This window comes from Mobula hypostoma, chromosome 2 (genome assembly GCF_963921235.1).
Source record: "Mobula hypostoma chromosome 2, sMobHyp1.1, whole genome shotgun sequence".
Taxonomy (NCBI): Eukaryota; Metazoa; Chordata; class Chondrichthyes; order Myliobatiformes; family Myliobatidae; genus Mobula; species Mobula hypostoma.
The window spans coordinates 156,566,125-156,591,392 of NC_086098.1; the positions used below are offsets into that span (position 1 = coordinate 156,566,125).

At 40.3% G+C, this 25,268-nt stretch overlaps 1 protein-coding gene across 4 annotated transcripts in view; it reads right to left on the reverse strand.

Annotated features, from left to right (window-relative positions):
• Positions 1-25,268, reverse strand: part of ypel1 (yippee-like 1) — a 51,319-nt gene that overhangs the window by 5,745 nt on the left and 20,306 nt on the right. For 3 of the 4 annotated variants that reach the window (XM_063040910.1, XM_063040909.1, XM_063040911.1), the window contains exons 2-4: positions 24,462-24,747; positions 16,372-16,415; positions 5,579-5,687 (exon numbers count right to left, since the gene is read on the reverse strand). In XM_063040910.1, coding sequence (XP_062896980.1) covers positions 5,579-5,687; positions 16,372-16,415; positions 24,462-24,578 — 270 coding nt within the window. In that variant the 5' untranslated portion in view covers positions 24,579-24,747. The other variant, XM_063040912.1, reaches the window with a different exon arrangement.

Consider the following 25,268-nt stretch of genomic DNA (forward strand, 5'->3'; position numbering starts at 1 on the left):
GGGTTTAGATGGGGTGGAGTTTGTTAGGCGTGTTCAAGAAGGTTCCTTGACACAATATGTAGATAAGCCTACAAGGGGAGAAGCTGTACTTTATCTGGTATTGGGAAATTAACCTGGTCAGGTGTCAGATCACTCAGTGGGAGAGCATTTTGGAGATAGTGATCACAATTCTATTTCCTTTACCATAGCACTGGAGAGGGATAGGAACAGAAAAGTTCAGAAAGCGTTTAACTGGAGCAAGGGGAAATATGAGGCTATCAGGCAGGACCGTGGAAGCATAAATTGGAAACAGATGTTCTCAGGGAAATATATGGAAGAAATGTCGCAAACGTTCAGGGGATATTTACGTGGAGATCTGCATAGGTACGTTCCAACGAGACAGGGAAAGGATGGTAGCGTACAGGAACTGTAGTGTACAAAGGCTGTTGTAAATCTAGTCAAGAAGAAGAGCTTACGAAAGGTTCAAAAAAACTTGGTAATGATAGAGATCTAGAAGATTATAAGGCTAGCAAGAAGCAGCTTAAGAAAGAAATTAGGAGAGCCAGAAGGGGCCATGAGAAGGCCTTGACGGACAGAATTAAGAACAACCCCCCAAGGCATTCTACAAGTATGTGAAGGACAAGAGGATAAGACATGAGAGAATAGGACCAATCAAGTGTGACAGTGGAAAAGTGTGTATGGAACGGGAGGAGGTAGCGAAGGTACTTAATGAGTACTTTGCTTCAGTATTTACTACAGAAAAGGATCTTGGCGATTGTAGGGATGACATATAGTAGACTAAAAAGCTGGAGCATGTAAATATTAAGAAAGAGGATGTGCTAGAGCTTTTGGAAAGCATCAAGTTGGATAAGTCACCAGGACCGGAAGAGATGTACCTCAGGTTACTGTGGGAGACGAGGGAGGAGATTGTTGAGCCTCTGGCGATGATCTTTGCATCATCAATTGGGACGGGAGAGGTCCCAGAGGATTGGAGGGTTGCGGATATTGTTCCATTATTCAAGAAAAGGAGTAGGGTTGCGGATATTGTTCCATTATTCAAGAAAAGGAGTAGAGGTAGCCCAGGAAATGATAGACCAGTGAGTCTTACTTCAGTGGTTGGTAAGTTGATGGAGAAGATCCTGAGAGGCAGGATTAATGAACATTTGGAGAGGCATAATATGATTAGGAATAGTCGCATGGCTTTGTGAAAGGCAGCTCGTGCCTTATGAGCCTGACTGAAATTTTAGAGGATGTGACTAAGGTTCGTCCATCGTCATCGATGAAGACCTCGACACCATTAGTATTTTTTATGAGGTCGAGTTGCTAGCTCGACACTCAATCTGGCACGGATGGAAAGCGTGCCCGGAAGCGGCCCAACTGGCTTTGAACTCAGGAACCTTCGCTCTGGAGTCCGGCACTCATGTCTCTGCGCCACCAGTCGGCTTGATGGTGTCGAGACAAGTGCTTGATTTGGATTTAAGTGAGGGAGAGTTGCGCAGCGTCAGCCTCACTCTCTCTTCCCAATTCCCATCTGGATCTAGTGGCAAGACAAGAGTTGAGACGGCTGGAGATGGGACAAGGCATAGTGGATGACCAGGATGTCTTCTGTGTCTTGTTCTGCTCTACACGTTCCATGACGCTTGCAGAGACCGCCTTCTTGACCGTTGAACCTTCCACTGATCTTGTCCAATCAATCCTCTGGAACTGGCCAAGGTTGACTGGAAAGGGACACTGGCAGGAAAGACGGCAGAGCAGCAGTGGCTGGAGTTGATGCGAGAAGTGAGGAAGGTGCAAGACAGGTATATTCCAAAAAAGAACAAATTTTCAAATGGAAAAAGGATGCAACCGTGGTTGACAATAGAAGTCAAAGCCAAAGTTAAAGCAAAGGAGAGGGCATACAAGGAAGCAAAAATTAGCGGGAAGATAGAGGATTGGGAAGTTTTTAAAACCTTAAAGGAAACCAAGGTCATTAAGAGGGAAAAGATTAACAATGAAAGGAAGCTAGCAAATAATATCAAAGAGGATACTAAAAGCTTTTTCAAGTATATAAAGAGTAAAAGACAGGTGAGAGTAGATATAGGACCGATAGAAAATGATGCTGGAGAAATTGTAATGGGAGATAAGGAGATGGCAGAAGAACTGAACAAGTATTTTGCATCAGTCTTCACTGAGGAAGACATCAGCAGTATACCAGACACTCAAGGGTGGCAGGGAAGAGAAGTGTGCACAGTCACAATTACGACAGAGAAAGTATTCAGGAAGCCGAATAGTCTAAAGGTAGATAAATCTCCCGGACCAGGTGGAATGCACCCTCGTGTTCTGAAGGAAGTAGCTGTGGAGATTGTGGAAGCATTAGCGATGATCTTTCAAAAGTCGATAGATTCTGGCATGGTTCCGGAGGACTGGAAGATTGCAAATATCACTCCGCTATTTAAGAAGGGGACAAGGAAGCAAAAAAGGAAATTATAGACCTGTTAGCTTGACATCGGTGGTTGGGAAGTTGTTGGAGTCGATTGTCAAGGATGAGGTTACAGAGTAGCTGGAGGCATATGACAAGAAAGGAAAATCCTGCCTGACAAACCTATTACAATTTTTTGAGGAAATTACAAGTAGGCTAGACAAGGGAGATGCAGTGGATGTTGTATATTTGGATTTTCAGAAGGCTTTTGACAAGGTGCCACACATGAGGCTGCTTAACAAGATAAGAGCCCATGGAATTACGGGAAAGTTACATATGTGGATAGAGCGTTGGCTGATTGGCAGGAAACAGAGAGTGGGAATAAAGGGATCCTATTCTGGTTGGCTGCCGGTTACCAATGGTGTTGGGGCTGCTTCTTTTTACATTGTACGTCAACGATTTGGATTATGGAATAGATGGCTTTGTGGCTAAGTTTGCTGACGATACAAAGATAGGTGGAGGGGCCGGTAGTGCTGAGGAAACGGAGAGTCTGCAGAGAGACTTGGATAGATTGGAAGAATGGGCAGAGAAGTGGCAAATGAAGTACAATGTTGGAAAATGCATGGTTGTGCACTTTGGCAGACGAAATAAACGGGCAGACTATTATGTAAATGGGAAAAGAATTCAAAGTTCGGAGATGCAACGGGACTTGGAAGTCATCGTACAGGATACCCTTAAGGTTAACCTCCAGGTTGAGTCAGTAGTGAAGAAGGCGAATGTAATGTTGGCATTCATTTCTAGAGGAATAGAGTATAGGAGCAGGGATGTGATGTTGAGGCTCTATAAGGCGCTGGTGAGATCTCACTTGGAGTACTGTGGGCAGTTTTGGTCTCCTTATTTAAGAAAGGATGTGCTGACGTTGGAGAGGGTACAGAGAAGATTCACTAGAATGATTCTGGGAATGAGAGGGTTAACATATGAGGAACGTTTGTCCGCTCTTGGACTGTATTCCTTGGAGTTTAGAAGAATGAGGGGAGACCTCATAGAAACATTTCGAATGTTGAAAGGCATGGACAGAGTGGATGTGGCAAAGTTGTTTCCCATGATGAGGGAGTCTAGTACAAGAGGGCATGACTTCAGGATTGAAGGGCGCCGATTCTGAACAGAAATGCGAAGAAATTTTTTTAGTCAGAGGGTGGTGAATCTATGGAATTTGTGCCATGGGCAGCAGTGGAGGCCAAGTCATTGCGTGTATTTAAGGCAGAGATTGATAGGTATCTGAGTAGCCAGGGCATCAAAGGTTGTGGTGAGAAGGCGGGGGAGTGGGACTAAATGGGAGAATATATCAGCTCATGATAAAATGGCGGAGCAGACTCGATGGGCCGAATGGCCGACTTCTGCTCCTTTGTCTTCTGGTCTTATGGTCTGTCTTCACATGCTGGGATAGACAACTCCCTATCTACCGAGGGTTTGAGACCCATTGGCTACCCTCACCTGGTTTAGTTGGCTTGTCGAAGCTGTTGCCGGGGGTGTGGCCGCTATGGCATGCAAACAGCTACAAGGAGCCACAGGTGAGAGCTGAGTGCCAGGTGGGGACCAAAGGTGAACTAACCACCTTAAAAAGGATGCCACATGTTCCCCCACCAGAGATGCTACCCCTCTCTGACAACCCATACACTAAACACATTGAAGAAGGTAGAGCAGTAGAAGTAGTGTATATGAATTTCAGCAAGGCATTTGACAAGGTACCCCATGCAAGGCTTATTGAATAAGTAAGGAGGCATGGGATCCAAGGGGACATTGCTTTGTGGATTCAGAACTGGCTTGCCCACAGAAGGCAAAGAGTGGTTGTAGGTGGGTCGAATTCTGCATGGAGGTCGGTGACCAGTGGTGTGCCTCAGGGATCTGTTCTGGGACCCCTGCTCTTCATGATTTTTATAAATGACCTGGATGAGGAAGTGGAGGGATGGGTTAGTAAATTTGCTGATGACACAAAGGTTGGGTGTGTTGTGGGTAGTGTGGAGGGCTGTCAGAAGTTACAATGGGACATTGATAGGATGCAAAACTGGGCTGAGAAGTGGCAGATGGAGTTCAACCCAGGTAAGTGTGAGGTGGTTCATTTTGGTAGATCAAATATGTTGGCAGAATATAGTATTAATGGTAAGACTCTCGGCAGTGTGGAGGATCAGAGGAATCTTGGGGTCTGAGTCCATAGGACACTCAAAGCTGCTGCACAGGAGGACTCTGTACTTAAGAAAGCATATGGTGCATTGGCCTTCACCAATGGTGGGATTGAGTTTAGGAGCCGAGAGGTAATGTTGCAGCTATATAGCACTCTGATCAGACCCCACTTGGAGTACTGTGCTCAGTTCTAGTCGCCTCACTATAGGAAGGATGTGGAAACCATAGAAAGGGTGCTGAGGAGATTTATAAGGATTTTGCCTGGATTGGGGAACATGCCTTATGACAATAGGTTGAGTGAACTCGGCCTTTTTTCCCTTGGAGCAACAGAAGATGAGAGGTGACCTGATAGAGGTGAATAAGGTAAGAGGTGTTGATCGTATGGATAGTCAGACGCTTTTTTCCCAGGGCTGGAATGGCTAGCACGAGAGGGCACAGTTTTAAGGTGCTTGGAAATAGGTACAGAGGAGGTGTCAGGGGTAAGTTGTTTTTTTTAAAAAAAAAGTGGTGAGTGCATGGAATAGGCTGCCGGCAACGGTAGTGGTGGCAGATATGATAGGGTCTTTAAAGAGACTCCTGGACAGGTACATGGAGCTCAGAAAAATAGAGGGCTATGGGTAACCCTAGGTAATTTCTAAGGTAAAGACATGTTTGGCACAGCTTTGTGGGCCAAAGGGCCTGTATTGTGCTGTAGGTTTTCTGTGTTTCTAATCGAGAAGACCCAAGGTTTATTTGCAAAAGGCCAAAGATAGAAACGTCAGCAAAAGGCTGGACAATTTTTTCCTACTTTTAAGTCCTGTAGAGGATCAGGAAAAAGAAAGGGGTAGACCATTTGACTTCTCATCTCTATCATGTCATTCATTACCCTGCTGACTGCTTACTTCAGCACTAACTCCACGTTCGCCTCACCAGGCAAATCCATTAATATGATGGATTGATAATTTCCCCTCTCACAGATTCACTTCCAGCTTCAGAATAAGCAAGACTATATAACATAATAGAAGCAATATAGAGACGCACATATTTCCATCCCAGAGTCGTTTTGCAGTTCTCACAGTAGATGTCTGCCACAGCATGCAATCCAGTCAGCAGCACTCTCTCTTCAGCAGGGCCACAGCCTACATTCACTCTGCAGAGGAAAAGAGAATAGCTTTCAGTTTGTTACATAGTCATAGTCACAGTCATATTTTATTGATCCCAGGGGGAAATTGGTTTTCATTACAGTTGCACCATAAATAATAAATAGTAATAGAACCATAAATAGTTAATTAGTAATACGTAGATTATGCCAGTAAATTATGAAATAAGTCCAGGACCAGCCTATCGACTCAGGGTGTCTGACCCTCCAAGGGAGGAGTTGTAAAGTTTGATGGCCACAGGCAGGAACGACTTCCTATGACACTCTGTGCTGCATCTCGGAGGAATGAGTCTCTGGCTGAATGTACTCCTGTGCCCACCCAGTACATTATGTAGTGGATGGGAGACATTGACCAAGATGGCATGCAACTTAGACAGCATCCTCTTTGCAGACACCACAGTGAGAGAGTCCAGTTCTATCCCCACAACATCACTGGCCTTACAAATGAGTTTGTTGATTCTGTTGGTGTCTGCTACCCTCAGCCTGCTGCCCCAGCACACAACAGCAAACATGATAGCACTGGCCACCACAGACTCATAGAACATCCTTAGCATCGTCCGGCAGATGTTAAAGGACCTCAGTCTCCTCAGGAAATAGAGACTTATCTGTAACTAGTACTTGAGGTCAGACCGCTCACACTAGAGATATCACATCTTGCTAAGCCCACTAAATTTAACTCCTTGGCCTTTGCCACAGCTGCCAAGGTAGAATTTGAATTCAACATAGACCACCAGATAACAAGTGCATTAGTTCAATCTTTGCACTAACACTATACTCCACCAAATATTTTTACAGGCTGGTACTGTCTACAGACCGACTATACATTATGGATGCCCACAGCGATATACTTCCCAACTGCAGTAGATAACATTTAAAACAACTGCTGCAGGTGATGACTGTGGAAACTGTTATGGTCGTCCACAAATGAGATATTGATTCATACCAACTGATATGGAAGGAACCTTCACTGTACAAGTGGAAAACAGGAAAACCAAGATGGAAGGATAAAAAGGCAGTGTCTTAAGCAATAGGAGGATTAGGAGGCCAAGAGAAAAAGCAGAGCTGCTTCTGTTCAGCATCCATAATCAAACCATCTAGGTATAAAAGTGATGCCAGAATGTTCTACAGATACCTGTTAAAGACATGCAAGTTTTTTTTTCCTACCTTGCTTTAGAACAAGGAAAATTTCACTCCTAAAGGAGACCAAGTGGCCATCTCTTGCTGACTCTTTCCTATGATGGGCCTGGCCAGTGTCCTCACACCAGCGTTACATAGGAACCTCTACTGGCATAGAGTTTATTGATCAGGATGTTTATATCCTTTGAGAAAATGTGGAAGCTTTCTTTCTCCACTGTAGCCCATCTCTATGACAATCATAATGACAGTTACTCCAGAATATGCCTTTAAGGGCCCATGCTCATTTGATTGCTGTGCTGCAAAGTCTTGGGAGTTCTGCTGAATTGACTCAAACCCATCAGGAATTGACCAAGTACTGTTTCAGTGTTCAATTCCACACGTTAACCACTCTTAATACCTTGTAACATTGAATTTTATTTGCAGGGTAACTAATTTGACATGAACACCCAAGAACAATGTATGCATGCAAAAAAAGGTTCAATTCAATTTCTAGGCAAAAGTCAAGTGAAAATATAAAAAATGCAGACAATGTAATAAATCAGATCAGGTCAGACACAGAGAGAACTACTGGGGCATATGATCATTGAAAACTTGATTATGAATTAAATATACACAGATCAAAAAGGCCATCAAACCAAAACCCACATTCAAGCGCAAGATCCCCTATTCACATCTCAATTACACATTCCAAAACTGTTTAAATATGACGGTTTCTGCACCCTTCAGCTTTCCTGACATCTAGTTCCAGGCACCATTCTAGATGAAAAATTTCTTCATCTCCCTCTAATCTTTTCACCAATTACATTAAATCCATGTTAATTGACTTTTGACCCATCTGTTAGCAAAACAGACTCTATTTTAACTCTATCCTCACCATACTTAAGCTCCACTCAGCATCATCTTTTTCCAAACAATCCAAGCTTGTGCAATATTGCCCCAGAACCACTATTTTACAGCTCCAGTAAAATGTTTAATCTCTTAATGCTCCTCAATGCAATTCCACCGTTCCTATAGAAGTGATGACCTAAAAAGTACTACTCACACCTGTTAATGTTTTGTACAGTTGTAGCATAACCCCACCCCCCCAACCTTCTTATATTCCATGCACTCATGAATAAATGAAAGGTTTCGAAATGGTCTTTCAACCACCTTATTAAGCACTTCTGGTACATTTATGGATTCATTCCTCTGTATCTATAGCTCTAGCAGATTAAGGTTTGGATCCAATCTATCGAACGTCCTTAGATTCCATGGGCTTTTATTGACCAGCCTGCCATGTGGAACCTTGTCAAAAATCTTACTGATATCCCTACAGACTACATCAAACACATTTTTTGTCAACCCTCTGTTCCCTTTTGAAATAATTAAATTATTAGACATGACTTTCCCTTAAATCCATACTGAGTACTCCTGATTGTGAGGGGATTAAAAAAAAGATAGATGGCAAAATTGGTTAAAGTAATTACATCCTTGAAAAGGATTATCAAAAAAAAAGCTGAGAGGCAACTATACTCTAAGAGTACTTTAGGCTTCTAAACAACTTGAGAGAGATAGAAAAGGAGAAAATTTGTAAGCAAATTTCTGATGAGTAGAAGCAGGCTGGGACAGCAACAGTGGGAGAATTTCGTTACCACTATTGCACTCGAGACTCCCCACCCCCACCCCCCCATGGCATCATGTAGCAAGCAGGATTAGAGTTTGACTGGGGTAGTTAGCTGGTGGCAGCAGTAGCAGGAATATTACAATCCTGAATTGTTTGGGGAATGAAATTGTGCAAGTAGAGTGATGTCAATAGAAGAAAATCTTTTGTAGTCATCATAATTCAATTGAATTTGAAATAGTTATGGAAAAGATCAAAATTTATTGAAAGAAGGTTTATACTACCCCTTAGAATGAATTTAAATAATTTGCCCATCACCAACTTGACGTGTCTAAAAATCACATTTCTGAACTGCAGGCCAACTGCCTCACCACTGTCCATGACAAGAATGACCATTTAAATCCAAGGTACTGCCAAGACCAGTTTCTAAATGTATAAAATCAGGAGGGGAAATAAAAAGGCAAATTTTAAATGTAAAATTGGCATCCAAGTCCAGAATAGGCAATGAAATGTGACTAAGGGGAGCTGCACCACTGGTAATGTTCTTACCAGTCATGACAGATCCTTCAAAGCAGTCTTAGTTGACAAGTCAAACATGAGAAAATCTGCAGATGCTGGAAATTCAAGCAACACATACAAAATGCTGGTGGAACGCAGCAGGCCAGGCAGCATCTATAGGAAGATGTACAGTTGACGTTTTGACTGTACTTCTTCCTATAGTTTCTGCCTGGCCTGCTGCGTTCCACCAGCATTTTGTGTGTGTTGCCTAGTTGACAAGTGCTTCCTTCAATTAAAAATTGAAACAGTAGAAAGCACCAAGTTTATTTCTAACAACGGACACTAAACGGTATCACAGCATGTAAACATCCAGTTAGGATGTCCCACAGCAAAGGTTAACCTATGCATAAATATGCTTCTGAAATTTATAGATGTTCAAAGCAAGAGCTATTGAATGCAGAATTTTTCCAATTTCCAAGGTCTTTGCACCTGCCTCTCCTCTAACAGTGAATAGACTCTTGTAGTTTCCTCATTTCAGACAAGAGAATGCAGTTGGTGAGCTCTGGTAATGAAGCCAGAAGAATCACTCAATTCTGCCCACTATCCAGATCTGGCACTTTTCTGAAGTTTAGAGGCATTAACTAGACACAATGACTTGAGCAAATGACACATGCTTGGACAACATGTATGCAACCATGTTCTCTGGAGCACTAACATACAAGATTAAACAGTAGTTCTGCTCACAATGGAGATGCATCAATTAAGAGCTAATACGAAACATATCAATCAACAATATTGTTGGGGACTTAGTCAGACCTGTCCAGAAAACAAAACATCATGGAATTCTGCTCCAAATAAACAGCAGAGACCCTAAATACCAACCATCCATTAAGAACAATAATGGCAAAGGTCACGGCTTCCACTGCAGCAAACACAGAATCCATTAGTCATGAGTGAATAATGGAAACTCAGACTGCTTAGATTATTGCTGGTGCTAGGGATTTTGAGGTGATGAAAGCCTTCTAAGCAGCTTGTGTTTCATCTGATTGCCTGGCCAGCTAACATCCCCATCTCAAGGAGGTGTCAGCAGTGTATGGAATACAAATCCCTTGTCCTTTCATAGGAATAAACCACCCACCTCCACCACTTTGTGGGAAACAAGTCTCCAAGAGTTCCCTTGTCCACTTTCTTTCAGACACCACTGGCAAGTTATCCACATCATTGGACCCACTCCTCAGCAATGGTCAGTTGGACCACTACATACAGTTGCAAGAAAAAGCTTGTGAACCCTTTTCAATTGCCTAGTTTTCTGTATTAGTTAGTCAAAATGTGGTCCAATCTTCGTCTAAGTCACAATAACAGTCAAACACAATCAGCCTAAACTAACAACATATAATTGTACTTTTTAATGTCTTTATTGAACACAGACTTGCACAGTGGCGAGGAAGTATGTTAGACCATTCATCCATACAAAACTGTTTCAGTTCATCAATATTTCTAGGATACCTTGCATGAACAGCCCTCTTCAGGTTATGCCACAGCATCTCAATTGGGTTAAGGTCTCGACTCTGATGGCCATTCCAAAATATAAATTTTCTTCTTCTTAAAACATTGCTGTTGATTTACTCTTGTCTTTTGGATCACTGTCTTGTTGCATCATCCAACTTCCATTAAGCTTCAGGTGACCGAACGCTACGGCAAAGGCAGTTAAAACTCATGTGCAGTATGAAAATTATGGAATCCAGAATCACTGCCTTATGCACATTTGAATAAATAAACAGCAGTGTCTGTAGCCGTAGCAAAACAAGAAGTACTTACAGGTAATCCCATGAGGTTAGAAACACAAGCTAGTGGACCAGAGAGCAAACAGGTGATTGCAGTCTCAAATTCAGAAAGAAAAAAGGAAAATAAAAATCTGGAGTTATATGTGCACAGCTCGTTCAAGTGGCAGGTCAGGTTGAGAAAGTATTTTAAAAAAAACATATAGGACCCTGGGCTTTATAAATGGGCTCCAAGCAGGTTAGCAAAATCACTATCATGACCAGTTCTTGAACCATCCTATACAACCTTAATCACTACCACAGTAGACCAACACTATGACCACTTTACACTACAGTGGACTACATTTTGTTCTAATTGTGTAATTATTGTATACATGTATATTTTTTCTTGTGAATGTTGTATCTCTAATGCTACATACTGTACCTGTGTTGCTGCTGCAAGCAAGTTTTTCATTGAACCTGTGCATACACACACCTGTGCAGATGACAATAAACTTGACTTTATAATGGTTCTGTTACAAATGCAACACAGACAGTTCTGGGCTACTCACTTGAGAAAATATATGAAAGGTGGAGAGACTATTTACCAAAATAATTACAGGGATAAGGTTTAGAAATATGGATAGAACAGAGGCTGAATTTGTTCCCTTAGAACAGGAAGGGATTGAAAAAGGGGATCTGATATAGTAGTTAAAATTGTGAGGAGTAAAGAAAATAGACAGCAATTGTTCCTACTGAAGTCAACAAACTAGAGGAAGTGTTTGCCAAAAGAACAATGTAACCTTCAAGTTCACCTACAGTTATGTCACCTAGGCTCACTCATGCCTGTACCTGAATCTACACTGGGTCATAGATAAACATGGGCACAACTTTAAAACTCAAGTCAGAATCTTTTCATATGCCTTGTAATTACACCTGACAAAATTATTTTCTCAAACATCTACAGTCCTTCAGTTCTAATTATTTGGGTACCTTTAATGGGCATACCTTTAAGAGGTACAACTTTAAGCTCTCAAATTTCCTCCAAAAACCTCATCTTTTTCCCTCCTTAAGGCACTCATCAATACCTGCATTTTAAATTAAGTTTTAAGCCATTGTAGGAAAGCAGAGAAATAAACTATTTATAACTTGACAAAGTTTGGGTTTGAGAATTTTTTTTGAACAAGATCAAGATTTTTTTTTTTGAACATAGACAAGATCAAGATTAAAATATTCAGCATCAATTCAGGGTGGTTAGAATGCAGGTCACAATAGTACTGTGATTGTTCCAGGCAATTAAATTAATTTAAGTGTACTAATAAGAGAGAAGTGGAATAAATTGACAGTTAAAGATGAAATGGGATGAAAGTACTTGGTACAATGCAGAAATGCTGAACCAGTTAGCTTGTTTTTTTATACTGCATATTTTAAACAGCATCAGTCTTTCAAATTACCCCTATATTTTACTTCCTTCTGACAAAGCTCAGTCTCACAGTACTCACTTTCAGTTAACATAAATATAGCTCTCATTGGCTACACACACAGGTTAAGAACAGTACAACTACTTGAGGCAATACGACTTTGTACAAACTGCATCTCCAAGAGACTGCTGACTATCTCAGAAATCCTAAGCAATTGGGCTAGTATTGAAAGCTACACCAAGACTTAAGATTGTAGCTTCAAATGCAACTCAGCCCTTAATACCACACACAAAGTTTTGATCATTGCTTGAATGAAGCGGCAGGGCCCGGGTCTAAGAGCAAGGAATGACCTGAAGTCCCAACGATTTAAGCGCCAGGCCAGATTGAAAAAGTCAGGGTGTCGGACCTGGAGGTGAGACACGGGCCGGTTCAACTCACTGCTCCACAAGGATTACTTATCTCTGCTCTGAACTGAGGCTGTGGCCTGCAGCCTGCAGCTAATAGGTTCCTGAACTGGCTGCACAGATGATCAGCTTCATAGCTATGGATTCACTTTTGTGAACTTCAATTCTGAATGTTATTTGCTTACTGCTATTGTTTGCACGATTTGTTTTACACCCTCCCTTGTAGCTGGGTATTTGACAGATATGTAATCTGTCACACACCCAATACAAAATTGGTAATGGATTCTCTTCGGTTTGTTTTGTGATTGCCTGTAAGGACACTAATCTGAAAGTTGTATATAGTAAACATACTTTGATAATAAATGTACTTTGAACTTTGATGCCCTTAAGTGATCAGGCCACTGGCCCCCATAATACATCAAGAAAGATTGCTTAGAGGAGGAGGCTATGTGCAAGTTACTTGTTGAGGAATGCTGGACATTTTCCTAGGACCAGAACGAATGCCTCGCAGCACAAGAACAGCAAATCTGAAGCTTTAAATCTCTAAGCAAATTTCTAGAATGTAGGAAGAAGTGCTTTACACTTTACAGTAACACTGAAGAAAAAAATTTTTCACTAATCTCAACATGGTTTCTGGAAAAGAAGATTGTGTTTTAATGTTGAAAGGCATGGACAGAGTGGATGTGGCAAAGTTGTTTCCCATGATGGGGGAGTCTAGTACGAGAGGGCATGACTTAAGGATTGAAGGGCGCCCATTCAGAACAGAGATGCGAAGAAATTTTTTTAGCCAGAGGGTGGTGAATCTATGGAATTTGTTGCCACGGGCGGCAGTGGAGGCCAAGTCATTGGGTGTATTTAAGGCAGAGATTGATAGGAATCTGAGTAGCCAGAGTATCAAAGGTTATGGTGAGAAGTCGGGGGAGTGGGACTAAATGGGAGAATGGATCAGCTCAAGATAAAATGGCGGAGAGGGCTTGATGGGCCCAATGGCCGACTTCTGCTCCTTTGTCTTATGGTATTTCATCATTGAAGTTAATTTCAATTCGATCAAGATTGGAAGTACAGTCAACGCTCCCAAAATCCTTTAAAAAGCTTTGATGTATAGTTGACCACCAAGGAAAGCACATTTCTGGTGAATTGACATTCAGTTCAAGTTACATTATACACTAAATGCATTTGTGAAATGATATGTCTATGTATGATCACAGGCACCAATGGTTCCAAACTGAGACTTACATTACTCATGGATGGGCCATGCTTTTTTCTAATGTTATAAACAATCTGTTTGAAAGAGTAAAGCCTGTTGTAAATTCAACAATTACAGAGCAAAAGTACCAATAGACATATACAACTGGATATCAAAAGGAAAAAGGAAATAGAGAGAAGATTACCAGTAGTGGAGTCATTTAAGACCAGCAGGCACAGCCTTAGAATATAGAAGTATATCCCTTTAGAAACAATAGGAGGAGGAATTATTTAACCAGAGGGTAATAAATCTATGGATTTTATTGCCACAGACATGTAATTGGGTATACTTAAAGCGGAGGTTGATACGTTCTTAATTAGTATACAGAGAAAAGGCAGGAGAATGGAATTGAGGGGGAAAATAAATCCTCCATGATCTAATGGCAGAGCAATCCAATTCTACTCCTATATCCTATAGTCTTAGACACAAAAGAAAATGATAGTATTTCTTTTAGAATCACAGGAAGATTTAAAACTATCGGTGTACAGATGCAAAACACTCCAACGAAATATGCAGCTGCAGTAAACAATATTATATCACAATTTCAATATTCCACTGAGTGCCTTAAACCCAGTGCTCATGTTTGTAACAAAAAGAAATCAAACAAATTAAAAAGCAAAGGGTTTACAAATTTCTTCAGCCAAGCTGATCCTTTATCCTAAACAATCATACTCTGCAACAACATTACTCTCATACACTGTTCATTTTTATAATTGTAGGAAACAATTTTCACTTTTATATTCAACACTAACATTCTCTTATTAGATACAACCCAACTTACCAATAAAAAAAACTTTGTTTTTGATTCCTAGTAAGTCTGTACCTCAGATGTCAGTCTGCACCTGATATTCAGTATGAAGATTTAAATTTTTCTGATTGTCATCATGCAAGATCATCCCAATGAATATCTAAAATAACACACTTTCAAACTAGTGCACCTTTGACCAAGTAAAGGATAATAACCATATAACAATTACAGCACGGAAACAGGCTATCTTGGCCCTTCTAGTCCATGCCGAATGCTTACCTCACCTAGTCCCACTGACCTGCCCTCAGCCCATAACCCTCCATTCCTTTCCTGTCCATATAGCTATCCAATTTTACCTTAAATGACAATATCGAACCTGCCTCTACCACTTCTGCTGGAAGCTCATTCCACACAGCTACCATTCTCTATGTTACCCTTAAACTTTTGCCCCCTAACTCTCAACTCATGTCCTCTTGTTTGAATCTCCCCTACTCTCAATGGAAAAAGCCTATCCACGTCAACTCTATCTATCCCCCTCATAATTTTAAATACCTCTATTAAGTCCCCCCTCAACCTTCTACGCTCCAAAGAATAAAGACCCAACTTGTTCAACCTCCCTCTGTAACTTAGGTGCTGAAATCCAGGTAGAATTTTTCGTAAAACTTCTCTGTACTCTGTATTTTGTTGACATCTTTCCTCTAATTCGGTGACCAAAACCATACACAATACTCCAAATTTGGCCTCACCAATGCCTTGTACAATTTTAATATTACATCCCAATTCCTATACTCAATGCTCTGATTTATAAAGGCCAGCATACCAAAATCTTTCTTCACCACCCTATCCACATGAGATTCCACCTTCAGGGAACTATGCACCATTATTCCTAGATCCCTCTGTTCTACTGCATTCTTCAACGCCCTACCATTTACCATGCATGTCTTATTTTGATTAGTCCTAACAAAATGTAGCACCTCACATTTATCAACATTAAACTCCATCTGCCATCTTTCAGCCCGCTCTTCTAACTGGCCCAAATCTCTCTGCAAGCTTTGAAGACCTACTTCATTATCCACAACTCCACCTATCTTAGTATCATCTGCATACTTACTAATCCAATTTACCACCCCATCATCCAGATCATTAATGTATATGACAAACAACACTGGACCCAGTACAGATCCCTGAGGCACACCGCTAGTCACCAGCCTCCAATCTGACTACTACTCTCTGGTGTCTCCCATACAGCCACTGCTGAATCTATTTTACTACTTCAATATTAATCCCTAACGATTGAACCTTCCTAACTAATCTTTCGTGTGGAAACTTGTCAAAGGCCTTACTGAAGTCCATACAGACAACATCCACTGCTTTACCCTTGTCAACTTTCTTTGTAACCTCTTCAAAAAAATTCAGTAAGATTTGTCAAACATGACCTTCCACGCCAAATCCATGTTGACTGTTCCTAATCAGATCCTGTCTTTCCAGATGATTATATATACCATCTCTAAGCATACTTTCCATTAATTTACCCACCACTGACGTCAAACTCACAGGCCGATAATTGCTAGGTTTACTCTTAGAACCCTTTTTAAACAATGGAACGATATGAGCAATATGCCAATCCTCCGGCACCATCCCCGTTTCTAATGACATTTGAAATATTTCTGTGCCGGTGTAATTTTATGATTTGTGTTATTGTTACCTGTTACTTGCTGATACCCATCTTATAACAACCTCTTCACCCCTACCTTTTAAAGAAAATGGAACAGAATCATAAACACAGATTAAGGATACATCAGCAGTCACAAGGAAACAAGAGCTCCTCAGATTGTACAGCAGCAAACAGCCACATACTTACACAGAGTTGAACAGGTATGCACGGCCCTGGCTGCCCTGGAATGACTGAGAAAGAAGAAAAAGAAGTAACAATTAACATGCTTTAAACAAAATTAATCAGAGTCTCTAATCCAAATTCTATCCTGTATGAGATTAAAAGAGCATCATTTTCGGACTCTTAGGCATGCAAGTTTTACACAATACCTTTTTGAGAGCTCATTTGTTAAGGAAGATATTAAAAGCACATGAAAAGATTTGGTTGCAAGAACCCCATCAGTCATCGCATGTCCTTCTATATTGTAAACACTTTCCTTCAGTTTTCAAACTTATTGGAGCAGCGTTAGAAATGGAAAGAGTAGCAAGCCATGCAGCCTTCAGCTTTATGATAAACTCAATACGTTTATCATCTAACGTGTTCTTTGAGTCTACTAGACATCAAATATATTTTATTTTTTGAAAAGCAATCCCAAAACAAATTGTTTGGCTTTAAATATACATCCCAGAGAACTGTACATGTTCATCTGTCATACATTTCAAAGGTTTACAACTGTGGGGAGAAAAAAATTTTTTTTTCCCTTGGTCTAAAATTCTGCCAAATTCAAGGCTCTTCAACAAAAGGAATCAGCTCCTCAGCAATTAATCTACCAAATCCCTCTCAGTAGTTATGGACATCTCAAAGTTCACAATTTTATTAACTACAAAAAATATAATCTAATCTTACCACTCAATTTTTCTTTATAGGGCAATACCCTCAATTCATCCTAGAAATCAATCTTCTGAATCTATGCAACACTTCCAAGCTAAGTACATCCTTGGGTTCAGAGACAAAGGGGGAAAATAAGTACTCAGGTGCGGTCTCAGAGCAGTGGACAATATACAACCATAGCACAACTTCCTCATTGTTGTATCCCGAATATCTTGCAATAAAGGCCAACAAAAATATCCTTTTTTTGTGCTTCAAGTACATTATTGGATTTGTTTTCTCTAAGATTTACAAGTTTCTTACCACTACAGTACAGATGTTCAAATCTTCTCCAGGTGAACAGCTTCATTTTCCCACTGCATCCCTGCCAACTCTCAGGTTTTCATAGCTTTTATTTTTAAACTTAGCTTTGAACCACCAACAAACATGTTACACAACTTTGCATTCAAGTCATTAATATGGATTGTGTACAACTCAGCTGCCTCCATCAACTACTCTTCAGACTTAGCATCTTTGGGATAAATTCACAGTCCTGCAATTAATTTTAGTTTTTGGTTATAAACATCAGTCAATATAAGAAACACACAGCATCTTACAATGACAACAAATTATATCCAAAGGATTAATAGATCTTACAACAACCTGTCTCTGAATGTGAACAAAACAAAAATAGATGGTTGTTGACTTCAGGAGGACACGGAGTGACCACTCTTCACTGAACATCGACGACTCCTCAGTAGAGATCGTTTAGAGCACCAAATTTCTTGGTGGTCACCTGGTGGAGAATCTCACCTGGTCCCTCAACACCAGCTCCATAGCAAAGAAAGCACAGCAGCGTCTCTACTTTCTGTGAAGGCTGAGAAAAGTCCATCTCCCACCCCCCATCCTCACCACATTCTACAGAGGTTGTATTGAGAGCATCCTGAGCAGCTGCATCACTGCCTGGTCCGGAAATTGCACCATCTCAGATCGTAAGACCCTGCAATGAATAGTGAGGTCAGCTGAGAAGATCATCAGGGTCTCTCTTCCCGCCATTACAGACATTTACACCACATGCTGTTTGCTTTGCAGATGCAGCATTATGAAGGACCCCACGCACCCCTTATACAAACTCTTCTTCCTCCTGCCATCTGGCAAAAGGCACCAACGTATTCGGGCCCTCATGACCAGACTATGTAACAGTTTCTTCCCCCATGCCATCAGACTCCTCAATACCCAGAGTCTGGACTGACACCAACCTATTGCCCTCTACTGTACCTATTGTCTTGTTTATTATTTGTTGTAATGCCTGCACTGTTTTGTGCACTTTATGCAGTCCTGGGTAGGTCTGTAGTCTAGTGTAGTTTTTGTGTTGTTTTTACGTAGCTCAGTCTAGTTTTTATATTGTTTCATGTAGCACCATGTTCCTGAAAAACAGTCTCATTTTTACTGTGTACTGTACCAGCAGTTACAGTCGAAATGACAATAAAAATGGCGCTCGGTACTCTGTGTCGGAGAGCTGATCTGGAGGCTCGAAGTTTTCGGATAACTCAGAGACAGATTGTGGTGGGGCATGGCAGGGAGAGTTTTTCTTCCTTCTCCCATCTGCGCGAGATGTGGGACATTTGAGAGACTTTGAACTTTTACTGTGCTCAGGGACTTCTTCATCAAGTTATGGTATTGTTGCACTGTCGTAACTATATGTTATAATTATGTGGTTTTGTCTGTTTTTTTCAGTCTTGGTCTGTCCTGTGTTTTGTGATATCACACCGAAGGAAATATTGTATCATTTCCTAATGCATGCATTACTAAATGACAATATGCGTGTCTTCATAATCTAAAAAAGTGACTTGACTTGTCTAAAACTTCCAAATCTCTGATCTGGGCACAATTAAACATAAAGATACCATGCTGCTTAATCTGAAGCCAAGGCCCAGTGAACGCCAAGTAAATGTTTTCCACAATACAATAAGGAGAGTAATTTAAAAAAAAATTAAATCAGACAAACTCAGATTACCTGTTGATTGCAGAAGTTTTGTATCTGTGTGACCAACCATCCAAATCCATGAGAAGCAGTTAACTTAAAAATACAGCACAATTTGAACTGATAGGCTAGCTTCCAAGCAGATAAACCTGGTGTGAAGCAGGTTGCAGGATCAAATGTTAGATGACTAATGATACACTGAAATCCACAGACATGGTGTAGCATTACTGACCATACTAATGCAGGACAATTGCAGGCGAGAGATGGGATGGGAGATATAGAGTTAATTTTAAAAACAGTCACATACTGGAAAATAGTTCAAATACTGGATAGAAGACATGAATTTGTGCAGCTCCTTCATTATGAGGGGTAAAGCCAGCAAGACATTGAAATATTAAATATTTCAAATAAACACTGGACAATCACAAGCTTTTGCAACTGGACACCCAAGAAAGTGGTATACTGCAAGGAACCTTGCTGTCCACTATATACATTAACAATCAGAATAATGTAGAAGATATATTTGGAAGTTTGTAGAAAACACAAAAGTCTGTGTTGTTATTGGTAATGAGGGCAGTCTTTGGCAACAGAACTACATCAAGGAGTTAGTTTGACAGGCAGCACAATGGTAGAAGGAAGTTAATCATGGAATATGTTACTTGATGCATTTTAGGAGTAATAGAAGTTGCATATACTTAGAGAATAATATGACCAGAGGAAGTACAGAGGAACCTTGATGTACATGTCAAAGATCCCCAAAGGCAGCAGTACAAATAAATAGAATACGCAAGAAGATTATGGTGCAGCTATATAAAATATTGCTTGGATTGCAGTCGATCTACTGTATGCAATCTTGATCGTTTCAACATAGGAAGGATGGATATGATTTCACCAGAAGGGAGAGGGGATTTACTAAAATGTTGCCTGGAATGAAGCATTTGGATAAACCTGAGGAGGATGAAAGGTGAGGATCTTTACCCCGGACCAGAGAAGATATAGTTTTAAGGGATGTAAGACATAGAGGGAATACAAGGAAGAATTTTTCACCCACATATAGTAATTGAAAGTTGGAACTTGCTCCTGAAGGGGTGAAGTACTCCCACAATGTTTCATAAGTATTTAGCGGAGGCATAGGAGGCAATGAGCCAAGTGCTGGAAAATGGGATTAGTACAGATAGGTACTTGCTGGCTGGCATGAACACAGTAGGTTGAATGCCTTTGGTACTTCATAGTTTTATAATATTATAGTCTTTACAAGTGGGATCAACTACACAATTACTGGACATTCAGTTCTGTGGATTACATCATACCACACTCTCAATTTTTAAATTGTATCTTCCATTAAGTCAGCTACAAGCTTTGTTTGATGTTGAAAAGCTGGCAAAAAACATTACAGTTCAGTAGGTATCAGGCTAAAGTCAACAAGAACATTAGGGAAAAATTCATACCCATTTCAGATTACATAATCTTTCCAATGCCAATTGAAACCCACACCTCTCCCAAAAGGTGCAAGGTTACAGAACTGAAACAACACACCATCCTTGTCAGCACAGCAAGTAGGGATATAGGAACTTCTTATCGGAATATTACTGTGTTTTAACATAACTTCTAAATAACAAAATTAACCAGAATAGAGTGCAGGACAGTGTAAAGAAAGCAGCTCCATGCTATTTCTATGGGAACAAAAGAATAAAAACTATACCATCAGTGGCCACTTTATCAGGTAACCTGCTCATTAATAGAATTGTCTAATCAGCCAATCGTGGCAGACACTCAATCCATAAACGCATGCAGACCTGGTCAAGAGGTTCAGATGTTCAAACCAAACATCAGAATGGGGAAGAAATATGATCCAAGTGAATTTGATCATGGAATGATTGTTGGTGCCAGATGGTGTGGTTTGAGCATCTCTGAAACTGCTGATCTCCTGAGATTTCACACAAAACAGTCTAGAGTTTACAGAGAAAAGAAGCAGTTCTGTGGGCAAATATATCTCATTCACAAGAGAGGTCAGAGAAAAATGGCAAACTGGTTTAAGATGAAAAGAAGGTGACAGTAACTCAAATAACCACTTTGAACACAAGATATTGAACTTTGAAGTGGTTGGGTTACAGCAGCAGACCACGAACCTACACAGTAGCCACTATAGTAGATATAGGAAGTACCTAATAAAGTGGCCATTGTGTATAATACAATAGAAATAAAAACCTGACTCTTCTGAAGAATTCCAGAAATCAATCTGAGATCTTGGGTTACTGGGACACCCACTCTCCATTTGTCCAGTGGGGATGGCAGACAATAGCATACAAAACAGTTTGGGTCAGAATACATCAACAATCTCAAAAAAAATGCAAGCTTAAGAACAGGAATGGGCAGTGTAAATGAAAACGTGAAGAGGTACAACAGCATATATTGATATATTATTAATTCATAGTTCTCAATTGGTATGGCAAATCTAAATACACCACAGAAAATTTAAGCCTACAAGACAACTTTCCTACCCTATCATTTTATTCTTTCACATTCCCTTCAACTGTCCCCCAGATTTTACCATTCTGGGAGCCATTTACAATGGTCAATCAACCACCAACCCACATAGCCTTGTAATATGTGATGAAGCTCTCAGTCCTGGGAAGAAGTTGAAAACTCCACACCTGACATCAGAATTGAACCTGGGTCACAACTAATGCAGCAGCTTATTTGGCTGTGCCATTAGATAGCCCTTTAATGGTGAGAAGTTGGGTAGGATTTATGGTCAAAAAGAGGTATAGCAAGCAATTAAAAGAGCAAATGGTATATTACCTCATTACTAGAGGATTTAGGTACAAGAGCAGGAAAATAATACAATTGTACAATAATAGGGTTCCTCTTCAATTTTGATTTCCTTATCTATAAAAGGAATGTACTCGCCATAAAAGTGTAGTGAAGATTCAACAGAATGGTTCCAAGAATGGCAGATTTGTCATACGAGGAGAAATTGAGCAGACTGGGGCTGTATTCTCTAGAGTAGTGGTCGCCAACCCGTCGATCTTTGAGACTTTCCCAGTAGATCCCAAAAAAAATTAAAAATACACAAATACTGATGTAATGTGAGCATTATAAAAATAAGTAATACTAATTAGGATAATAGTACTATAGCAATACTTTCGCTACTGAAAGCTGTTTGTAAAGAGAGATTGTTTCTGGGTTTCGGGGTTTTAGTTCCGTTCTTTCTGCCCAGTGCGCATGTGTGTAGCTCCTCCTTCATGCACTGCATTTTCAGCGTAGCTTGTGCTGCTTCAAAGTGACCAATTAGATTAGATAAGAGTACAGACTGTTGCAAACATCAATATACGGCACTTGCTCATGATATCCTGATAGCATGGCGAAGGCTCCACGAAAGAAGGCGAAAACATACAAATTCCAACCAGAATGGGAAGAGGAATTTCTGTTTACCTTGGTGAAAGACAAGTGTGTATGTATGTTGTGCCACCAAACACAAGCACCGACTAAAAGAGGGAATCTGGAGCGGCACCACAACACCAACCACCAGAAATTTAAAGACACTTACCCCCCCAAAGAGCGCAATTCGTGCCAGGAAAGTTGAGGAGCTGAAATCTGGGTTGAAGGCCCAGCAATCGTTTTTCACAAAACATGCTGCTCAAAATAAGGCCGCTATTGAAGCATCATTTCGCGTAAGTCACCTTTTGGCTAAACACAAGAAGCCTTTTATAGATAGCGATTTATTCAAGGAAGCAATGGCCATTACCACAGAGACTGTTTTTAATGACTTTAAAAACAAAAACGGCATCACAACCACAATACATAATATACCGCTTGGCCCTGCAACAGTGACAAGGAGGGTAGAATCACTGTCAGAGGACGTGGATTGACTTGTCACTCTGAATATTTTCTCACTGCAGTTCGATGAATCCCTGGATGTAATGTAAACAGCTCAGCTTGTTGTATTTGTCAGAATGGCTTTCCAGGATTTTACAACAAAGGAGGACTTCCTCACTCTTTTGCAATTAAAGGAGAGAACGAGAGGTGAGGATATTTACAATGAGTTTGAAAAATAGGTCCGTGAAAATGACATCCCCATTCATAAACTGGTGGCAATTACAACTGATGGGGCCCCAGCAATGCGCGATGTACGCGTTGGTTTTATAGCACCAAAAGTCAGTGCCTACTTCAGGTCAACTTATCTATGTGAAATTGCATTTTCACAGATGAAAATTATTAAATCTTACTGACAGACACCTCACAGACTGTCTCAGACTGGCTATCTGTAGTTAGTTATGAGCTAAATTTCAGGGAACTAGCAGAAAGTATTCAGCCCCAATCATCACACTGAGTGCAACAGTCAATTTTTATTCATTTATTTTTCATGTTGAAATAAAATTAAATAATGAAACTTAGAATTAAAGGTGTGAAGTATTGTAATATTCTTGAAGAAAGACAGCTATGGCCTGTTTGATATGCTAATTACAGTGTTTTCTTGTTTGAATTAATTTAAAAGTTTGATAAACATATTTTGTGTAATTCAAATACAATTAGCCCAAATAATAGGCCTCAAATTGGAAGTACAATCCGAGCTGTTTTTTCTCTGAACGATTTAGTAGGTAGATCTTGCCTTTCACTAAGGTTGAGGGAGGGGATCTTGGGCTTACAACAGTTGGTGACCACTACTCTAGAGTTTAGAAGAATGAGAGAAGATCCCATTATAATATATATTACTCTTAAAAAAAAAAGTAAAAGCTTTTCAGGCTAGATACAGGGATAACATTCCTTCTAGCTAAGTTTATAGGAATAGTATGCACAGTTCAGAATAAGGGACAGGGCATTTGGGGTCAGAGGAGATGAAATCTGTGAAACTTAGAATTCTCTGTCCCAGACAACTGTGAAAGCTCAGTTGCCTTATTCATTCAAAGCAGATATTCAAAGTTTTCTAAACATTAATATGGTGATAGCGCTTTAGACAGAAGACCATACGCAATCTTAATGGCAGAGTAGGATTGAAGGGCCTACTCCTCCCTGAATTTATGTTATTCGGTATAGGGTTTTGTCTATGCTAAATCTAGCTATCCAGTTTGTGCAATAAATCCTGTACTTATCACAATTTTAGACCACACCAGCTTTCACTTAAAAATATTCTCTTAACTCACCTTTGGCTTGTTCAGTTGAAGTACTCTCCTGTCAATAAAATGGTTTCTTCGTATCCATTCCATCAAAAGTCATAATTTAAGAACTCAGATGATTTTCAGTTCCTACTGAATGTGCTTAAATATTCCATAGAAGTTTGCTAGATTGCATTCAGCTCACTCTGCGTGGCCTGATGTTCAGAATGGAAGCTCAGCCCATGACAAGCACAACATTTTGATGCTGACCTACAGCAAACCGCTCAGAGTAGAAAACAAAATTAAACAACTGTTCATCATTCAAACCTTCCCTTATTGCTTCTGCTTACCTTGGAAATTAACTCATCATGATTTGCAAGATGAGCTCGACAGTGAATGCAGCTGTATGTCCGGTGGCAATTTGGCAAATAAGCCTGGAAGGTTTTTGATTTCGTCATCTTCACCATTTCCAAAGGGTGTTCTTCACTGCTGAGCTCAGGGCTGGCAGTCGAAGAATTACAGGCCTGGTGCACTCTTTGACAGAAGAAACACTGGAAAATGCAAGCAAAAGCCGTCGTTGAACTGGAGTGTGTGTGGCCTTCTCCACACAGACACCACAAGGGAAACTGTCAGAACCTACAATGGGGAATCCAAGAATGTCACATTAGTAAAAGGCAAAAAGTATACAGGAAAGCATTCACTGAAAAAAAACTGGAATTATACTGCTAAATAACAGGTGAAACAGGGTGATATAATTTAATCAAGTAAGGATATTAATTGGCTTGGAACCAAATTAGATAGATGTAATTAAGAAACACCTAATCAAATGGCAGCTTATGTATTTTGCTTCATCTTCAATAATTTAAGCACAAATTTAAAAAAAATAAATGCTGTAAATTACACAATATTCTCCTAAAGTGTGATTACTTTGTAATTCCCATTCTCCCAGTTTGAGAAAAGGCATCACTTCATATTCTGGGTCTGATGCAGAATGATGATTCTATTTCAATATAGAACTGTATAGCTCCAAATAACTGTCCTTCTTTATAACAGAACAGGTCATTTCTGCAGGTCATCCACCTAGGGTACTGACTGGCCATGAACTACAACCCTGCACTTCACAACTTTATATTCTTATTCTCCAAGTGCCCCCATTT